Below are 16,210 nucleotides of genomic sequence, written 5' to 3' on the forward strand. Positions count from 1 at the left end.
TTCTTTATCCATTCGTCTGTTGATGGACATTTAGGTTGTTTCCATGTCTTGGCTATTGTGAATACTGCTGCTATGAACGTAGGGATGCATGTATCTTTTCAAATTATAGTTTTGTCCAGATATATGCCTAGGAGTGGAATTGCTGGATTATATAGTAATTCTATTTTTAGCTTTCTGAGGAACCTCCATACTGTTTTCCACAGTGGCTGCACGAACTTACATTCCCACCAACAGTGTAAGAATGTTCCCTTTTCTCCACACCGTCTCAGTATTTGTAATTTGTGGACTTTTTAATGATGGCCTTTCTGACTGGTGTGAGATGGTACCTCATTATAGTTTTGATTTGCATTTTTCTTATAATTGGTGATGTTGAGCATCTTTTCACATGCCTACTGGCCATCTGTATGTCTTCTTTGGAGAAATGTCTGTTTAGGTCTTCTGCCCATTTTATGATTGGGTTGTTTGTCTTTTTGTTATTGAGTTGTATGAGCTGTTTGTGTATTTTGGAAATTAAGCCTTTGTCAGTCACGTGATTTGCAAATATTTTCTCCCAGTCCACAGGCTGTCTTTTTGTTTTGTTTATGGTTTTCTTTGCTGTGCACAAGCTTGTAAGTTTGATTAGGTCCATTTGTTTATTTTTGCTTTTATATCTATTCCCTTTGGAGACTGATCTAAGAAAACATTGGTACGATTTATGTCCGAGAATTTTTTTGCCTATGTTCTCTTATAGGAGTTTTATGGTGTCATGTCTTATATTTAAGTCTTTAAGCCATTTTGAGTTTATTTTTGTGTATGGTGTGAAGGTGTGTTTTAACTTCACTGATTTGCATGAAGCTGTCCAACTTTCCCAATACTACTTGCTGAAGCAAATGTCTTTTCTCCATTGTATATTCTTGCCTTCTTTGTCAAAGATTAATTGACCGTAGTTGTGTGGGTTTATTTCTGTTCTCTCTATTCTGTTTCATTGATCCATGTCTGTTTTTGTGCCAGTACCATGCTGTTTTGATTGCTGTGGTTTTGTAGTATTGTCTTAAGTCTAGGAGGGTTATGCCTCCTGCTGTGTTCTTTTTCGTGAGGAATATTTTATATGTTCATCTTAGTATGCATTAAAAAGGAGTTTGTGGCCATTTGGCTGTATATTCTTATTATAACCCAGTTAGTGGCATGTCATTTTACTTCTCTAAGCTAATTTTCCACATCTGTGTAAAATGGAGGTTATGGTTATGGGTGTGAGAGATGGGAGTTCGGGTGAGAACAATTTCTGATGTCTCTTCAAGTTCTAAATATTGTATGACATTATGGAAGCAAAATGCTCCAGTGGTTCCATGACCACATGTATGTTTCTTCATCATTGACTTGGTAATTTACTGTTAAGAATTTCACTAGTTATACCCATGTTGCACATGGATTTCTGAAAGATTTGGTTCTTTCCTAAATCATTTAATTTGCTTGGTTTTCTATATTAAAATTTGCCAGAAGTGTCTTTGTCAACAAGAATTTGAGTTGGATTTCAAAGAATCTGCAGAAGGCTGAATATATATAAATGGAATGGGGTCATTTATCAGTATCCATTCTTTTATTTCATTAGCTGAATTAATGTGTCAGCATTTGGCCCAGGGACTGTGTGTAACCGTTTTGTTACTGGTTTAGCTTTGCTGCTATCTTCCTTTTAGCTTGCAGTAAGTACAAAATAGTTACAAATTCTTGACTATTCTCATAGTCTTCCGGCTTCCATAAAGTATGTAAGCAATAAATGTAGCTGTTTTTCTTTCTCTTCTGCTTGCTCTTTCCTGGGTGTTTGGTTAGATGACTGTTTTGTTCTAGTCACAAATAGTTTTTTTTGTTCTTAAAGAAAAAAGCCAGTTAGTTGAATTAAATTATGTCACCATTACTTTTATAATCAAATGATCAGAGAAGGAAAATATCCTAATAAATCAGAGGCCCTTTGAAATCCTTGCATAAAGAGAATTATTAATCTGGTATCTTACTGAGAAAATTGACAATTGTATATTGGTTTTGTACTTTCCATGGTAATATTGTGTCATTTATTTAGATATCCTTGGAACAGAAGATCTTATTGTGGAAGTGACTGCCAACGATGCTGTGAGGTTTTATCCCTGGACCATTGATAATAAATACTATTCAGCAGATATCAATCTATGTGTGGTACCAAACAAATTTCTCATCACTGCAGAGATTGCAGAGTCTGTTCAAGCATTTGTGGTTTACTTTGACAGCACACAAGTAAGATTTTGTTTTCTATGGACCTTGAATAAGAAATTATTTTGTGCTTTGTTTTTTTTAACCTTTCATTTTCTGTGAGTTCTCTTAATGTCTCTTTTTCTGTTTTTGTTTCTATGTTTCTTTCTCCTCCCTCTAGAAATCTGGTCTCGATAGTGTTTCCTCCTGGCTTCCACTGGCAGAAGCATGGTTACCTGAGGTGATGATCTTGGTTTGCGATAGAGTGTCTGAAAACGGTAAGGCACTCGGGTGAGATTGTAGGTGGTACGTACGTTACATTTGCCATTCCTTGGTAAACGGTACATTGGTTTCCATAACAGTATATCTTGTGTGATTTTATTACCTTACAAAAATATTTTCAGCTATTTCTCTTTGGAATCTTGCAATATTTACATTTTATTTTTTTAAGAATGGACACTTGGTGTTTGAGAAATCATTTTCCTTATATTAATTTATTTTGTATGCCTTTAGAATAACATTGACATTAAAGGTAACACTTTGAGATTGTGGAGAGTATTGCAGCAATATTCAAGTTTTACTTTATTTTTGCTTATAAAGAATCTTTTGAATGTTATTTTAGGTGTAAACCGACAGGAGGCTCAAGAGTGGTGTATCAAACATGGCTTTGAATTAGTAGAACTTAGTCCAGAAGAGTTGCCTGAGGAGGATGGTAAGTATTTATGTGTCAAGAGAAAGCATGGCATTTGGATTCAGATATGAGCGATTATTTTAATTCAGGGAAGAAGAATCAAAGTGATATTCAAAACACATTTTTCACTAGCTCTTTGAAAAGATTTGTGCAGAATCCGTTGATGCAGTCTGTTAATTGAATAATCCATTTATTTGGTTTTACCACCCATTTTAGGACTTTTGAAATGTTTGTTTTTCTTATGGATAAAGGTAGAGATTTCTACCTTAAATCTTAGTCATTTTCCCAGTCTCTAATCCTTTCTCTGCTGCCAAAAATAGGAGGGTTTGATCTATATTAATAAATAAAGTTTATGTTTCTTATTTTGAATTCCTAGTAACCTGAAGTTGAATTTCCAGGAACTATAGGGGGCATGTCAGTACTATTTGCATGTCTTTTGGATATTTGAAACCACAAATAGACCCAGAATGCGCACCCCTGGGGTAACTCTGCACTTACCTGTCTTCCACTATACTTTGGACCTTCAATTTATTCCCCCTCTTTTTCCCCCTTCCCCCATTCCTCTTCTTATCTTTTCTTCCAAGTACAACTATGCTAGCTGCTGTGGAGTCTACCAAGATAAGATGTGTTTTGGCCCACCAAAACCTTATAATCTGGTATAAGAGGTGAAACAGGTATACAAATAATTGAATTACCAAGTGGAACATCATAAGTATTATAAAAATATGTATATTGGTGCTATGGTGTTTCAGAGACGGAAGAGGTTATTTATCTTCAGAAGTTCAGAGAACACGTTGGTACGTGAAATCTCACATGTCAGCAGCTCCATGGGGAAGAAATGGAGAAGGTACTGGACTTAGAGGACTGGTAGCAAGATGCCAGTTGTTGCAAAAGATATTCTAAGTAGGGCAGCCAATGTGAATTAAAGTGTATAGAGAGGCTAAAAGTAATTATTACCTGAAACCTATATTTTTTTTAAAAAAGAAATTAAACACTTTTCTATATCCTGGCTTATTTAGAAGTTTTGCAAATGTTGTTACCTTCAGGAATAAAGCCCTGCCTGAGAAGAAGACGACAAAAATGAAAGAAAAAGGCTTATTTTTTCTTCCTGTACATTTTTAAGAATATTGAAAATTAATAAGTATGGTTTCTCTTCCATGTTTTTCTAGGACTCCTTAAACTTGTGCCTGTTTTGTGTATGTGAGCATGTGTGTGATTGCTTACTTCTGGCATTAGAATGTTCTCTTCTTCCCATTGTCCTTGAAGGTCAACATTTGAGTCATTTATTTTATCTGTTTTTATTTTGGAATCCCTGCTCCTTTATACCATTGTGCTTCTCCTTGCACCTGTCTGAATAGTGTTCTTGTATTAATTCAGCTTAATCTTTTATTTTAAATTATTCAATTTTGTTCATTCATTATGATTTTGTGTCTTGTATATAAGACTCTTTTTGTCTTTTTTGGCCATGCTGCACAGCTTGTGGGATCTTAGTTTCCCGACCAGGGATCAAACTGGGGCCCATGGCAGTGAGATTGTGGAGTCCTTATCTCTGGAGTGCCAGGGAATTCCCTAATTCAGCTTAACCTTAAAATAGATTTCAACATATCATCTTTATGTAAGTTAACTAAAACCTTCCTAGAATGTTTTAATGCAAACTGTTCCCAAGTCATATACCCTCGTCCTTTATTGGCATGTATTATTCAAACATCAGTATGAGACTTTATGCTTCTTTGTATTAAATTCAACTTACTGATTCTAGCTCTTTATTTCAGATCATATTTTTGGTTCCTGGTTATATCATCTGAAGTATTAGTTATTCTTTCAAGAATTGAATCATTCATAGTTAAGATAAACATAGCTTTTATTTCTTCATTTAAACACTGATGGTGATTAAACTCATCTTTGTAGAGTATTTTCAGTTTAACCCTTCCCATATTTCTGTTAGGTTGGTAGGGTGGTATTCTTTAAATGATTCATCAGTTCATGAGTTACTGTGTCTTTCAGGCACCATGTTAGTTTATGTAGTGAGAATAGGTAGTGAGTGAGAACTCAGTGAGACATGACTCCTGCCTTCAAAGAGTTTTCAGTCTAGAGGGGAAGGTTACACCAGTAAATTATTAGTTCCACTGCATCTTTTCTGTGGGAGAGGTGTACATGGTGGTTTCATCCCACTTTTCTTTGAGAATAGCATGAGTGATTTGCCCTTAATCAAATAGCTAATAAGTTATAGAGCCTGGGTTCACATTCAGATCTTCTGACTTCTAATTCTGTGCTCTTTCTTTTAAACCACCCAAGACTGGGCCAGGCCACTAGAGACAGGTTCTATATGGACTTTGCTCCATAAACTATTAAGAGACTTTTCTCTTTAAACCACTTGAAAACTATTTCTGCTGTTATTTTCCATATGCAGTCTTACAATACTCATTAGCTGAAGGATTTCCATTTCCTTGGCACACACTCAATATCTATTGACACATTGTAGCTAAGAATACCACCTTATTATTGGTATACTAACTGGGATTACTGCCCTGTCATTTTGAGTAGTATCAATTAAAATCCAGAAACAAAATAGTACCCATACTAAACTAATTAAACTAAGTTGTACAATTGATGGAAACTAACATTTTCAGGGCAATATGAGTGGATTCCATTCATGAGGTAATGGGGTTGACTTTACTGTATAAACCTTTTATACTGTGTATTTATTTAATTGTTTTAGTTTCTAGAATGTTCTTTTTTCAAATTGAAGTATAGTTGATTTACAATGTTGTGTTAATTTCTGCTGTATAGCAAAGTGATTCAGTTATACATGTATATATATACATTCTTTTTTATATTCTTTTCCATTATGGAAAATATCTCAGGATATTGAATATAGTTCCCTGTGCTAAACAGTAGCACCTTGTTGTTTGTTCATTCTATAGTAACGGTTTGCATCTACTAACCCCAAACTCCCAGTCCATCCTTCCTCTACCCTTATGCCCCTTTGTCAACCACAAGTCTGTTCTCTATGTCTGAGTCAGTTTCTGTTTTGTAGATAGGTTCATTTGTGCCATATTTTATTTAAAATTTTTTAAAATTTTTATAAATTATTATTTTTTAGCTGTGTTGGGTCTTCATTGCTGCACGTGGACTTTCTCTAGCTGTGGCGAGTGGGGGATACTCTTCATTGCAGTGCACGGGCTTTTCATTGTGGTGGCTTCTCTTGTTGCAGAGTACAGGCTCTAGGCATGTGGGCTTCAGTAGTTGTGGAGCATGGGCTTCAGTAGTTGTGGCTCGCGGGCTCTAGAGCGCAAGCTCAGTAGTTGTGGCGCACGGGCTTAGTTGCTCTGTGGCATGTGGGAACTTCTCAGACCAGGGCTCGAACCTATGTCCCCTGCATTGAGGCAGATTCTTAACCATTGCACCACCAGGGAAATCTCTGCCATATTTTAGATTCCACATGTAAATGATATCATATAGTATTAGTCTTTGTCTTTCTGATTTACTTCATTTAGTATGATAATCTCTAGTTGCATCCATGTTGCTGCAAATGGCATTATTTCGTTCTTTTTTATGTCTGAGTGGTATTCCATTGAATATATGTACCACATCCTCTTTATCCATTCATCTGTCGATGGACATGTAGGTTGTTTCCATGTTTTGGCTATTGTGAACAGTGCTGCTGTGAACATAGGGGTACATGTATCTTTTTGAACTATAGTGTTGTCCAGGTGTATTCCCAGGAGTGGGATTGCTGGATCATATAGTAATTCTATTTTTAGTTTTCTGAAGGACCTGCATACTGTTTTCCATAGTAGCTGTACCAACTTACATTCCCACCAGCAGTGTAAGAGGGTTCCCTTTTCTCCGCAACCTCTCCAGCATTTGTTATTTGTAGACTTTTTATCAATGGCCATTCTGACTGGTGTGAGGTATTACCTCATTGTAGTTTTGATTTGCATTTCTCTAATAATTGGTGATGTTGAGCATCTTTTCATTTGCCTACTGGCCATCTGTATGTCTTCTTTGGAGAAATGTCTGTTTAGGTCTTCTGCTCATTTTCGATTGGGTTGTTTGTTTTTTTTGTTGTTGAGTTGTAAGAACTGTTTATATATTTTGGAGATTAAGCCCTTGTCTCTTGCATCATTTGCAAATATTTTCTCCCATTCAGTAGGTTGTCTTTTCATTTTTTTTATGGTTTCCTTTGCTGTGCAAAAGCTTGTAAGTTTGATTAATTTTGTTTTTATTTCTATTGCCTTGGGAGACTGATTTAAGAAAACATTGGTACAATTTATGTCAGAGAATGTTTTGCCTATGTTCTCTTCTAGGAGTTTTATGGTGTCATGTCATTTAAGTCTTTAAGCCATTTTGAGTTTATTTTTGTGTATGGTGTGAGGGTGTGTTCTAACTTCATTGATTTGCATGCAGCTGTCCAACTTTCCCAATACTACTTGCTGAAGCGAATGTCTTTTCTCCATTGTATATCCTTGCCTTCTTTGTCAAAGATTAATTAACTGTAGTTGTGTGGGTTTATTTCTGTGCTGTCTACTCTGTTTCATTGATCTGTAGGCCTGTTTTTGTACCAGTACCACACTGTTTTGATTACTGTAGCTTTTTAGTATTTTCTGAAGTCTGGGAGAGTTATGCCTCCTGCTTTGTTGTTTTTCCTCAGGATTGCTCTAGCAATTCTGGGTCTTTTATGGTTCCATAATAAGATTTTGGATTATTTGTTCTAGTTCTGTGGAAAATGTCATGGGTAATTTGATAGGGATCACATTAAATCTGTTAATTGCTTTGGGTAGTATTGCCATGTTAACAATATTAATTTATCTGAGAGCATGGGATATCTTTCCATTGCTTTGAATCCTCTTTTATTTCCTTTATTAATGTTTTATAGTTCTCAGCATATAAGTCTTTCACCTCCTTGATAAGGTTTATTCCTAGGTATTCCTTTTTTTTTTTTTTTTGGTGCAATTTTAAAAGGAATTTTTTTTTACATTCCCTTTCTGATATTTCATTGTTAGTGTAAAGGAATGCAACTGATTTCTGAATGTTAATCTTGTATCCTGCTACTTTGCTGAATTCATTTATTATATCTAGTAGTTTTTGTGTGGCATTCTTAGGGCTTGCTATATATAGTATCATGTCATCTGCATATAGTGACAATTTTACCTCTTCCCTTCCAATTTGGATACATTTTCTTTTTCGTATCTGATTGCTGTGGCTAGGACTTCCAATATTATGTTGAATAGAAGTGGTGAGACTGGGCATCCTTGTTCCAGGTTTTAGAGAGAAGGATTTCAGCTTTTCATCATTGAGTATATTGGCTGTGGGTTTGTCTTAAGTAACTTTTATTGTGTTGAGATATGTTCCCTTTATACCCACTTTGGTAAGAGTTTTTATCATTAATGGATGTTGATTTTGTCAAGTGGTTTTTCTGCATCTATTGAGATGATCATGTGGTTTTTGTCTTTTCTTTTGTTGATGTGGTGTATCACATTGATTTGCATATGTTGAACCATCCTTATGAATTTAGGATGAATCCCACTTGGTCATGGTGTATGATCTTTTGTATATTTTGTTGGATTCAGTTTGCTAATATTTTGTTGAGAATTTTTGCTTCTATATTCCTCAAAAATACTGGCCTGTAATTTTCTTTTTTGGTGGTATCTTTGTCTGGTTTTGGTATCAGGGTGATAGTGGCTTCATAGAATGTCTTCGGGAGTGTTCCCTCCTCTTCAGTCTTTTGGAAGAGTGTGATGATTGGTAAAAGTTCTTTGTATGTTTGGTAGAATTCACCTGTGAAGCCATCTGGTCCTGGATTTTTGTTTGTAGGGAGTTTTTGTTTGTTTTTTAATTAATTACACATTCAATTTCACTTCTAATGATAGGTCTTTTCAAATTATCTGTTATATTTCTTCTTAATTAAATATTGATGGGCTGTATGTGTCTAGAAACTTGTTCATTTCTTCTAGGTTGTTGAATTTGTTGGCATATAATTTTTCATAGTATTCTCTTACAGTTCTGTATTTTTGCGGTCTTGGTTAATATTTCTCCTTTATCATTTCTTGTTTTGTTTATTTGGGTTCTCTTTCTTTTCTTTGTGGTGAGTCTGGCTACTCACCACAAAGAAAAGTTTGTCAGTTTTGTTTACCCTTTCAAAGAACCAGCTCTTCATTTTATTGATTTTTTTTTTCTTTTTTTTTTTTCCTTTTTAAAATTTTTTTGCGGTACGCGTGCCTCTCACTGTTGTGGCCTCTCCCATTGCGGAGCATAGGCTCCAGACACGCAGGCTCAGCGACCATGGCTCACGGGCCCCGCCGCTCTGTGGCATGTGGGATCTTCCCGAACTGGGGCACGAACCCGTGTCCCCTGCATTGGCAGGTGGACTCTCAACCACTGCACCACCAGGGAAGCCCTATTTTTTTATATTGATTTTTTTTTTCTAATTTGGGTTCTCTCTTTTCTTTGTGGTGAATCTGGCTCTATTGTTTTGTGCCCTAGTATGTCATCAGTCCTAGAGAATATTACATGTGCACTTGAAAAGAATGTGTATTCTGGGATTTTTGAATATCATGTCCTGAAAATATCAATTAAGTCTAACTGTTCTATTGTATAATTTAGGATATCTGTTGCCTTACTGATTTTCTGTCTAGAAGATCTGTCCATTGATGTGAGTGGGGTGTTGAAGTCGCCTACTATTGTATTCCTATCAATTTTTCCTTTTATGTCTGTTAGTATTTGTCTTATTTATTTGGGTTTTCCTATATTAGGTACATATATGTTGATGAGTATAAAATCCTCTCCTTTTATTGATCCTTTTATCATTACATAGTGTCTTTCTTTATCTTTCTTTATGGTCTTTGTTTTAAAGTCTATTTTGTCTGACGTGAGTATTGCGACCTTCACTTTCTTGTCATTTCTGTTTGCATGATATGTCTTTTTTCCATACCCTCACTTTCAATTTGTGTGTGTCCTTTGCCCTAAAGTTGGTGCCTTGTAGGCAGCATATCATACTTTCTTGGTTTTTTATCCAGTCTGCCACTTTGTCTTTTGATTGAAGCATTTAGTCCGTTGACATTTAAGGTAATTATTGATAAATATGTATTTATTGCCTTTTTAAACCTTGTTTTCCAGTTGATGCTGTGTTTCTTCTTTGTCCCTTTCTTTTTCTTTTTTGTTTTTCATTTTGTGGTTTGATGTTTTTCTTTTATTTTATGCTTGTGTTCTCTTCTTTTTGGTTTTTGTTGATCTATTTTATGTTTTTGATTTGTGGCTACTCTGTTTTTCAAGTATGTTAACTCCTTACTATATCTGCTTGCTTTACTGACAGTCACATAGGCTCAAATGCATTCTAAAAAAAAAAGAATCTACATTTTCTTACTCTCGTCTCCCACATTTTATGATTTTGACGTCCTATTTTACATCTTTATGTTTATCCTTTTGCTCTTCCTTGCGTTTATCATCTCTTTCACAAATTGATTAAAAATTTTTTTTTCCATCTGTATACTGGCTTATTTAAGTGATTTACTTTCCAGTTGTGATTTCCTCTTTTCTATATCTTCTTGCTTCTTTTCAAATTAGAGAAGACCTGTGAATATTTCTTTTAGGTTAGGTTTAGTATTGCTGTATTCTTTTAGTTTTTGCTTCTCTGAGAAATTCTTTATCTCTCCTATTCTAAATGATGATTTTGCTGGGTAGAGCATTGTAGATTGCAGATTTTTCCCTTTCACAATTTTGAATATGTTTTTCTACTCCCTCTGGCCTGTGGTGCTTCTGTAGAGAAATCAGCTGATAGCCTTATGGGGGTTCTCTTGTAATTAACTCTTTGTTTTTCTCTTGCTGCCTTTAGAATCCTCTCTTCATGTTTAACTTTTGCCATTTCGATTGTAATATGTCTTGGTGTAGGTCTGTTTGGGTTCATTTTGTTCGTGACCTTCTGTGCTTTCTGTATCTGGATAACTGTTTCCTTTTTTAGGTTTGGGAAATTCTCGGGCATAATTTTTTTTTATAGCCATTTTTTTGGGGGGGTGCTGCGTTGGGTCTTGTTTCTGTGCACAGGCTTTCTCTAGTTGAGGGGAGCAGGTGCTACACTTTGTTGCGGTGCGCAGCCTTCTCATTGTGGTGGCTTCTCTTGTTGCGGAGCATGGGCTCTAGGTGCATGGGCTTCAGCAGTTGTGGCACACAGGCCCAGTAGTTGTGGCTTGCCGGCTCTAGAGCACAGGCTCAGTGGTTGTGGCGCACGGGCTTAGTTGCTCCATGGCATGTGGGATCATCCTGGACCAGGGCTTGAACCTGTGTCCCCTGCATTGGCAGGCAGATTCTTAACCACTGCGCCACCAGGGAAGTCCCCATAATTTCTTCAAATACCTTTTCAATCTCCTTTTTTCTTTCTTCTCCTTTTGGAATCCCTGTTATGCATAGAGTGGCACGCTTTATATTATCCAGTGGGTTTTTTTAATATTGTTTTCATTTCTTTTTTCATTTGGCTTTCTGTCTGCTGTTCTGATTGGGTGATTTTCATTATTTTATCTTTCAGATCACTTATTCGTTCTTCTGTATTATTCATTCTGCTAGTCATTGCCTTTAGCTCAGCTTTAATCTCAGGAAATGAATTTTCTAATTTTTCTTGGCTCCTCCTTATAGTTTCTAGTTACTTTTTACAGTAATCTACATTTCTTTTGATAGCCTTTCTTAATTCCTTTGGCATTTTCATTACCTCCTTTTTGAACTCGGTGTCTATAACACTGAAGAGGTCTGTTTCATTGTTTGTTCTTTTAGGGACATTCTCTTGGTCTTTTAACTGGGAGTGATTTCTCTGCTTCTTCATTTTATGTATATTTCTCTTACTCTGTGAGTTTAGGAAAAACAGTTATCTACTGTGATCTTGGAAGGCTATTTATATGCAGGAGCATCCCTGTGTAGTTTGTGTGGGTTTAATGTTTTTGGTGCAAGGGCTGCTTTTCATATGGATGCCTTCTGCATCTTTCCTCAGCATGTGCTGGCTGTTATCCCCTTGATAGGGGGTGTGCAGATGCTGCAGCTCTTGTGCGCTCCCTTTCAAGGAGATAACAGCCTGCAATGGCAGCGGTGGCTGATGCCCACTCCCAGGGCCCATGGCGCTGGTTCATGTGTGCTTCTGGATCCCACAATGGTGGGGGCAGCAATTGGCTCCTGCTCCTGGATCTTTCAGTGCCTGTGGCAGCTCATGCCTACCCTCAGAGCTCATGTAGGCTGTGTCCTGTCATGTGATACCATGCGCATGGGGAAAGAGGCTCCTAAAGCGGTCCTCCCCTCCCCTTTCATGCCCCTCAACAGTGGCACCTTACCTCTATTGCAGGCCCAGGCTTCTTCCATGTACACCCTTGGTTGTGGCCGTACCACACTCCAGCTCCTTCAGGCTATCTCCGTGCAGCCAACCCCAGTCCTCTCCCTGGGTCTGACCTCCAAAGCTCCAGCACCCAGCCCCCGCCTGCACCGACGGATGCACGTCTCAGACTGGGGAGTGCAGGGCAGTCATACTGACTGTCTGTGTAGGTCTCCCTCCATTTTGCCTTCTGCAGCTAGTTTCTGCACTTTCCTCCAAGGCTCTGAAGCTCCCCCTCTATCCTGTCTGATCTCCCCACCAGTGAGGGGACTTCCTATGGTGTGGGAACCTTTCCTCTTTCATAGCTCCCTCCCAGGAGTGCAGGTCCTGTCCTGGTTCCTTTCTCTCTCTCTCTTTTTTTTTCTTTTTCTTTTGTCCTACGCGGTAGCATGGAGATTTTCTTGCTCTTTCAAGATTTTCTTGCTCTTTCAGGAGTCTGAGGGCTTCTGCCAGTGTTCAGTAGATGTTCTGTGAGAATCGTTCCACCTGTATATATATATATATATATATATATATATATATATATATATATATACATACTTTTTTTTTTGCTGTACGTGGGCCTCTCACTGTTGTGGCCTCTCCCATTGAGGAGCACAGGCTCTGGACGTGCAGGCTCAGTGGCCATGGCTCACGGGCCTAGCCACTCCACGGCATGTGGGATCTTCCCGGACTGGGGCATGAACCCGTGTCCCCTGCAGGTGGGACTCTCAACCACTGCACCACCAGGGAAGCCCCTGTAGATATATTTTTGATGTATTTGTTGAAGGAGGTGAGCTCCATGTCTTACTCCACCATCTTGATCACTCTCCAGTTTCTAGAATATTCTTAACAGGAGCTCTAAGCTTTGTATTTCCTTAATTTTTTCCCTCTTTTACTTAAGTTACAGTGTGAAGTAACAACTAAATGAGCAAGATAATTAAGCCACAGTTGTTTAAAAATGTGGCTTGTGGGCTATATATACATATACAGTCAGCCCTCTGTATCCAAGGGTTCTGCTTACATGGATTCAACCAACAGCAGACTGAAAATATTTGGAAGATAAATTCCAGAAAGTTCTAAAAAATTTACATAGTATTTGGTATTTCAAGTGTTTAAGAGATGATTTAAAGTATGTGGGAGGAAAAAAAAATGGGACGATGTGGGTAGATTATATACGAATACTATGCCATTTTATATAAGGGACTTGAGCATCTGCAGATTTTGGTATCCACAGTGGGGAGGGGGGTCCTGGAGCTATTCCCTCATGAATATTTATATATATATATATATATATATATATATATATATATATATATATATATATATATATATGTATGTATGTATAAGTGTGTGTATAAATATATATATTTTTCTCCCTGATTAGATGACTTCCCAGAATCTACAGGAGTAAAGCGAATTGTTCAAGCCTTGAATGCCAATGTCTGGTCCAATGTAGTGATGAAGAATGGTAAGTAACTTGGGACTGAAAGTCCTGAGGAGCTTTTTCCTCCTGTTCCTTGTAAGTTTTAAATCATTTGGTTATATGTGGAAGCATTAGGATTATATGAAATCTGTGGATTTGTTTAATTTTAAGTCCCCAGTTGAAGAGAGAGCCAAAAGAAACGTTTCTAAGAATTTAAGATATATGTTTAATAGCAACAAGAATTTAGAACTTGCCTATAATATGCCTGGCATTGTCTTTGGCTTTGAGAAATACCCCCAAAATTGCAAAACATGAATCCTAGCCTTAAGGAGCTCATAGTCCAGCTGAGAAATCAAAGTGTACACTTTTAAAATGCTATGTAACTGTGCAAGGCAGTCTTTGATGAGCACAGAATGACTGATGCAAGTAGCAAAGGCAGAGAGGACAGAGATGTGGCCTTTACTGTGGACTTGAGTACAGAGAGAGAGTTTCAAGGTAAAAGCGGATCCTGGCAGTCATCTTCACAGGATGGTCTAGATTTGGGTTGGTGAAGTGGGAGAGTGGCAAACAGTAGAGGAAGCATGGCATCAAGAATAATGGTTGTATGTTCTAGGGTCACTAGGGGTCTCTCACTTAGCAGTTGGAGATAGCTTAGGAGAGAGGCCTGTATTCGAGGCAGGAGAATCTGGGCTTTTTCTTATAGGAAGTGGTGAGTCATTAGAGATTTCTTTTCTTTTGAATTTTCTTTTATTTTTTATATAGCAGGTTCTACTAGTTATTTATTTTATACATATTAGTGTATATAGGTCAATCCCAATCTCCCAATTCATCCCCCCCTCCCCACTTTCCCCCTTGGTGTCCATCCATACGTGTGTTCTTTACATCTATGTCTCTGTTTCTGCCTTGTAAACCGGTTCATCTGTACCATTTTTCTAGATTCCACATATATGTGTTAATATACGATATTTGTTTTTCTCTTTCTGACTTCCCTCTGTATGGCAGTCTCTAGGTCCATCCACATCTCTACAAATGACCCGATTTCGTTCCTTTTTATGGCTGAGTAACATTCCATTGTACATGTGTACCACATCTTCTTTTTCCATTCTTCTGTCGATGGGCATTTAGGTTGCTTTCATGACCTGGTTATTGTAAATAGTGCTGCAGTGAACATTGGGGTGCATGTGTCTTTTTGAATTATGGTTTTCTCAGTGTATATGCCCAGTAGTGGGATTGCTGGGTCATATGGTAATTCTATTTTTAGTTTTTTAAGGAACCTCCATACTGATTTCCATAGTGGCTGTATCACTTTACATTGCCACCAACAGTGCAAGAGGGTTCCCTTTTCTCCACACCCTCTCCAGCATTTGTCGTTTGTAGATTTTCTGGTGAAGCCCATTCTAACAGGTGTGAGGTGATACCTCATTGTAGTTTTGATTTGCATTTCTCTAATGATTAATGATGTTGAGCATTCTTTCATGTGTTTGTTGCTAATCTGTATACCTTCTTTGGAGAAATGTCTATTTAGGTCTTCTGCCCAGTTTTGGATTGGGTTGTTTGTGATATTGAGTACCATGAGCTGTTTATATATTTTAGATATTAATCCTTTGTCAGTTGCTTATATGCAAATATTTTCTCCTATCCTGAGGGTTGTCTTTTCATCTTGTTTATACTTTCCTTTGCTGTGCAAAAGCTTTTAAGTTTCATTAGGTCCCATTTGTTTATTTCTGTTTTTATTTCCATTACTCTAGGAGGTGGATCAGAAGAGATCTTGCTGTGATTTAGGTCAAAGGGTGTTCTTCCTATGTTATCCTCTAAGAGTTTTATAGTGTTTGGTCTTACATTTAGGTCTTTAATCCATTTTGAGTTTTATTTTTGTGTATGGTGTTAGGGAGTGTTCTAATTTCATTCTTTTACATGTAGCTGTCCAGTTTTCCCAGCACCACTTATTGAACAGGCTGTCTTTTCTCTATTGTATATCCTTGCCTGCTTTGTCATAGATTAGTTGACCATAGGTGCGTGAGTTTATCTCTGGGCTTTCTCTCCTGTTCCATTGATCTATATTTCTGTTTTTCTGTTGGTACCATATTGTCTTATTTACTGTAACTTCGTAGTATAGTCTGAAGTCAGGGAGTCTGATTCCTCCAGCTCCATTTTTTTCTCTCAAGATTGCTTTGGCTATTCAGGGTCTTTTGTGTCTCCATACAAATTTTAAGATTTTTTGTTCTAGTTCTGTAAAAAATGCTATTGGTAGTTTGATAGGGATTGCACTGAGTCTATATTGCATTGGTAGTATAGTCATTTTCACAATAATGATTCTTCCAATCTGAGAACATGGTATATCTCTCCATCTGTTGGTGTCTTCTTTGATTTCTTTCATCATTATCTTATAGTTTTCTGAGTACAGTTCATTTACCTCCTTAGGTAGGTTTATTCCTAGGTATTTTATTCTTTTTGTTACAGTAGTGAATGGGATTGTTTCCTTAATTTCTCTTTCTGATCTTTCGTTTTTAGTGTATAGGAATGCAAGAGATTTCTGTGCATTAATTTTGTATCCTGCAACTTTACC

At 37.1% G+C, this 16,210-nt stretch overlaps 1 protein-coding gene across 3 annotated transcripts in view; it reads left to right on the forward strand.

Annotated features, from left to right (window-relative positions):
• Nucleotides 1-16,210, forward strand: part of AAGAB (alpha and gamma adaptin binding protein) — a 97,352-nt gene that overhangs the window by 25,961 nt on the left and 55,181 nt on the right. For all 3 annotated transcript variants that reach the window (XR_010839778.1, XM_059059558.2, XM_059059557.2), the window contains exons 2-5: nt 2,054-2,244; nt 2,381-2,477; nt 2,822-2,911; nt 13,606-13,689. Coding sequence is in view for 2 of the 3 variants with exons in the window: in XM_059059558.2 (XP_058915541.1) it covers nt 2,054-2,244; nt 2,381-2,477; nt 2,822-2,911; nt 13,606-13,689 (462 nt within the window). In the remaining variant the exon portion in view is untranslated. The remainder of the gene's footprint in view (nt 1-2,053; nt 2,245-2,380; nt 2,478-2,821; nt 2,912-13,605; nt 13,690-16,210) is intronic.

This window comes from Kogia breviceps, chromosome 3 (assembly GCF_026419965.1).
Source record: "Kogia breviceps isolate mKogBre1 chromosome 3, mKogBre1 haplotype 1, whole genome shotgun sequence".
Taxonomy (NCBI): Eukaryota; Metazoa; Chordata; class Mammalia; order Artiodactyla; family Physeteridae; genus Kogia; species Kogia breviceps.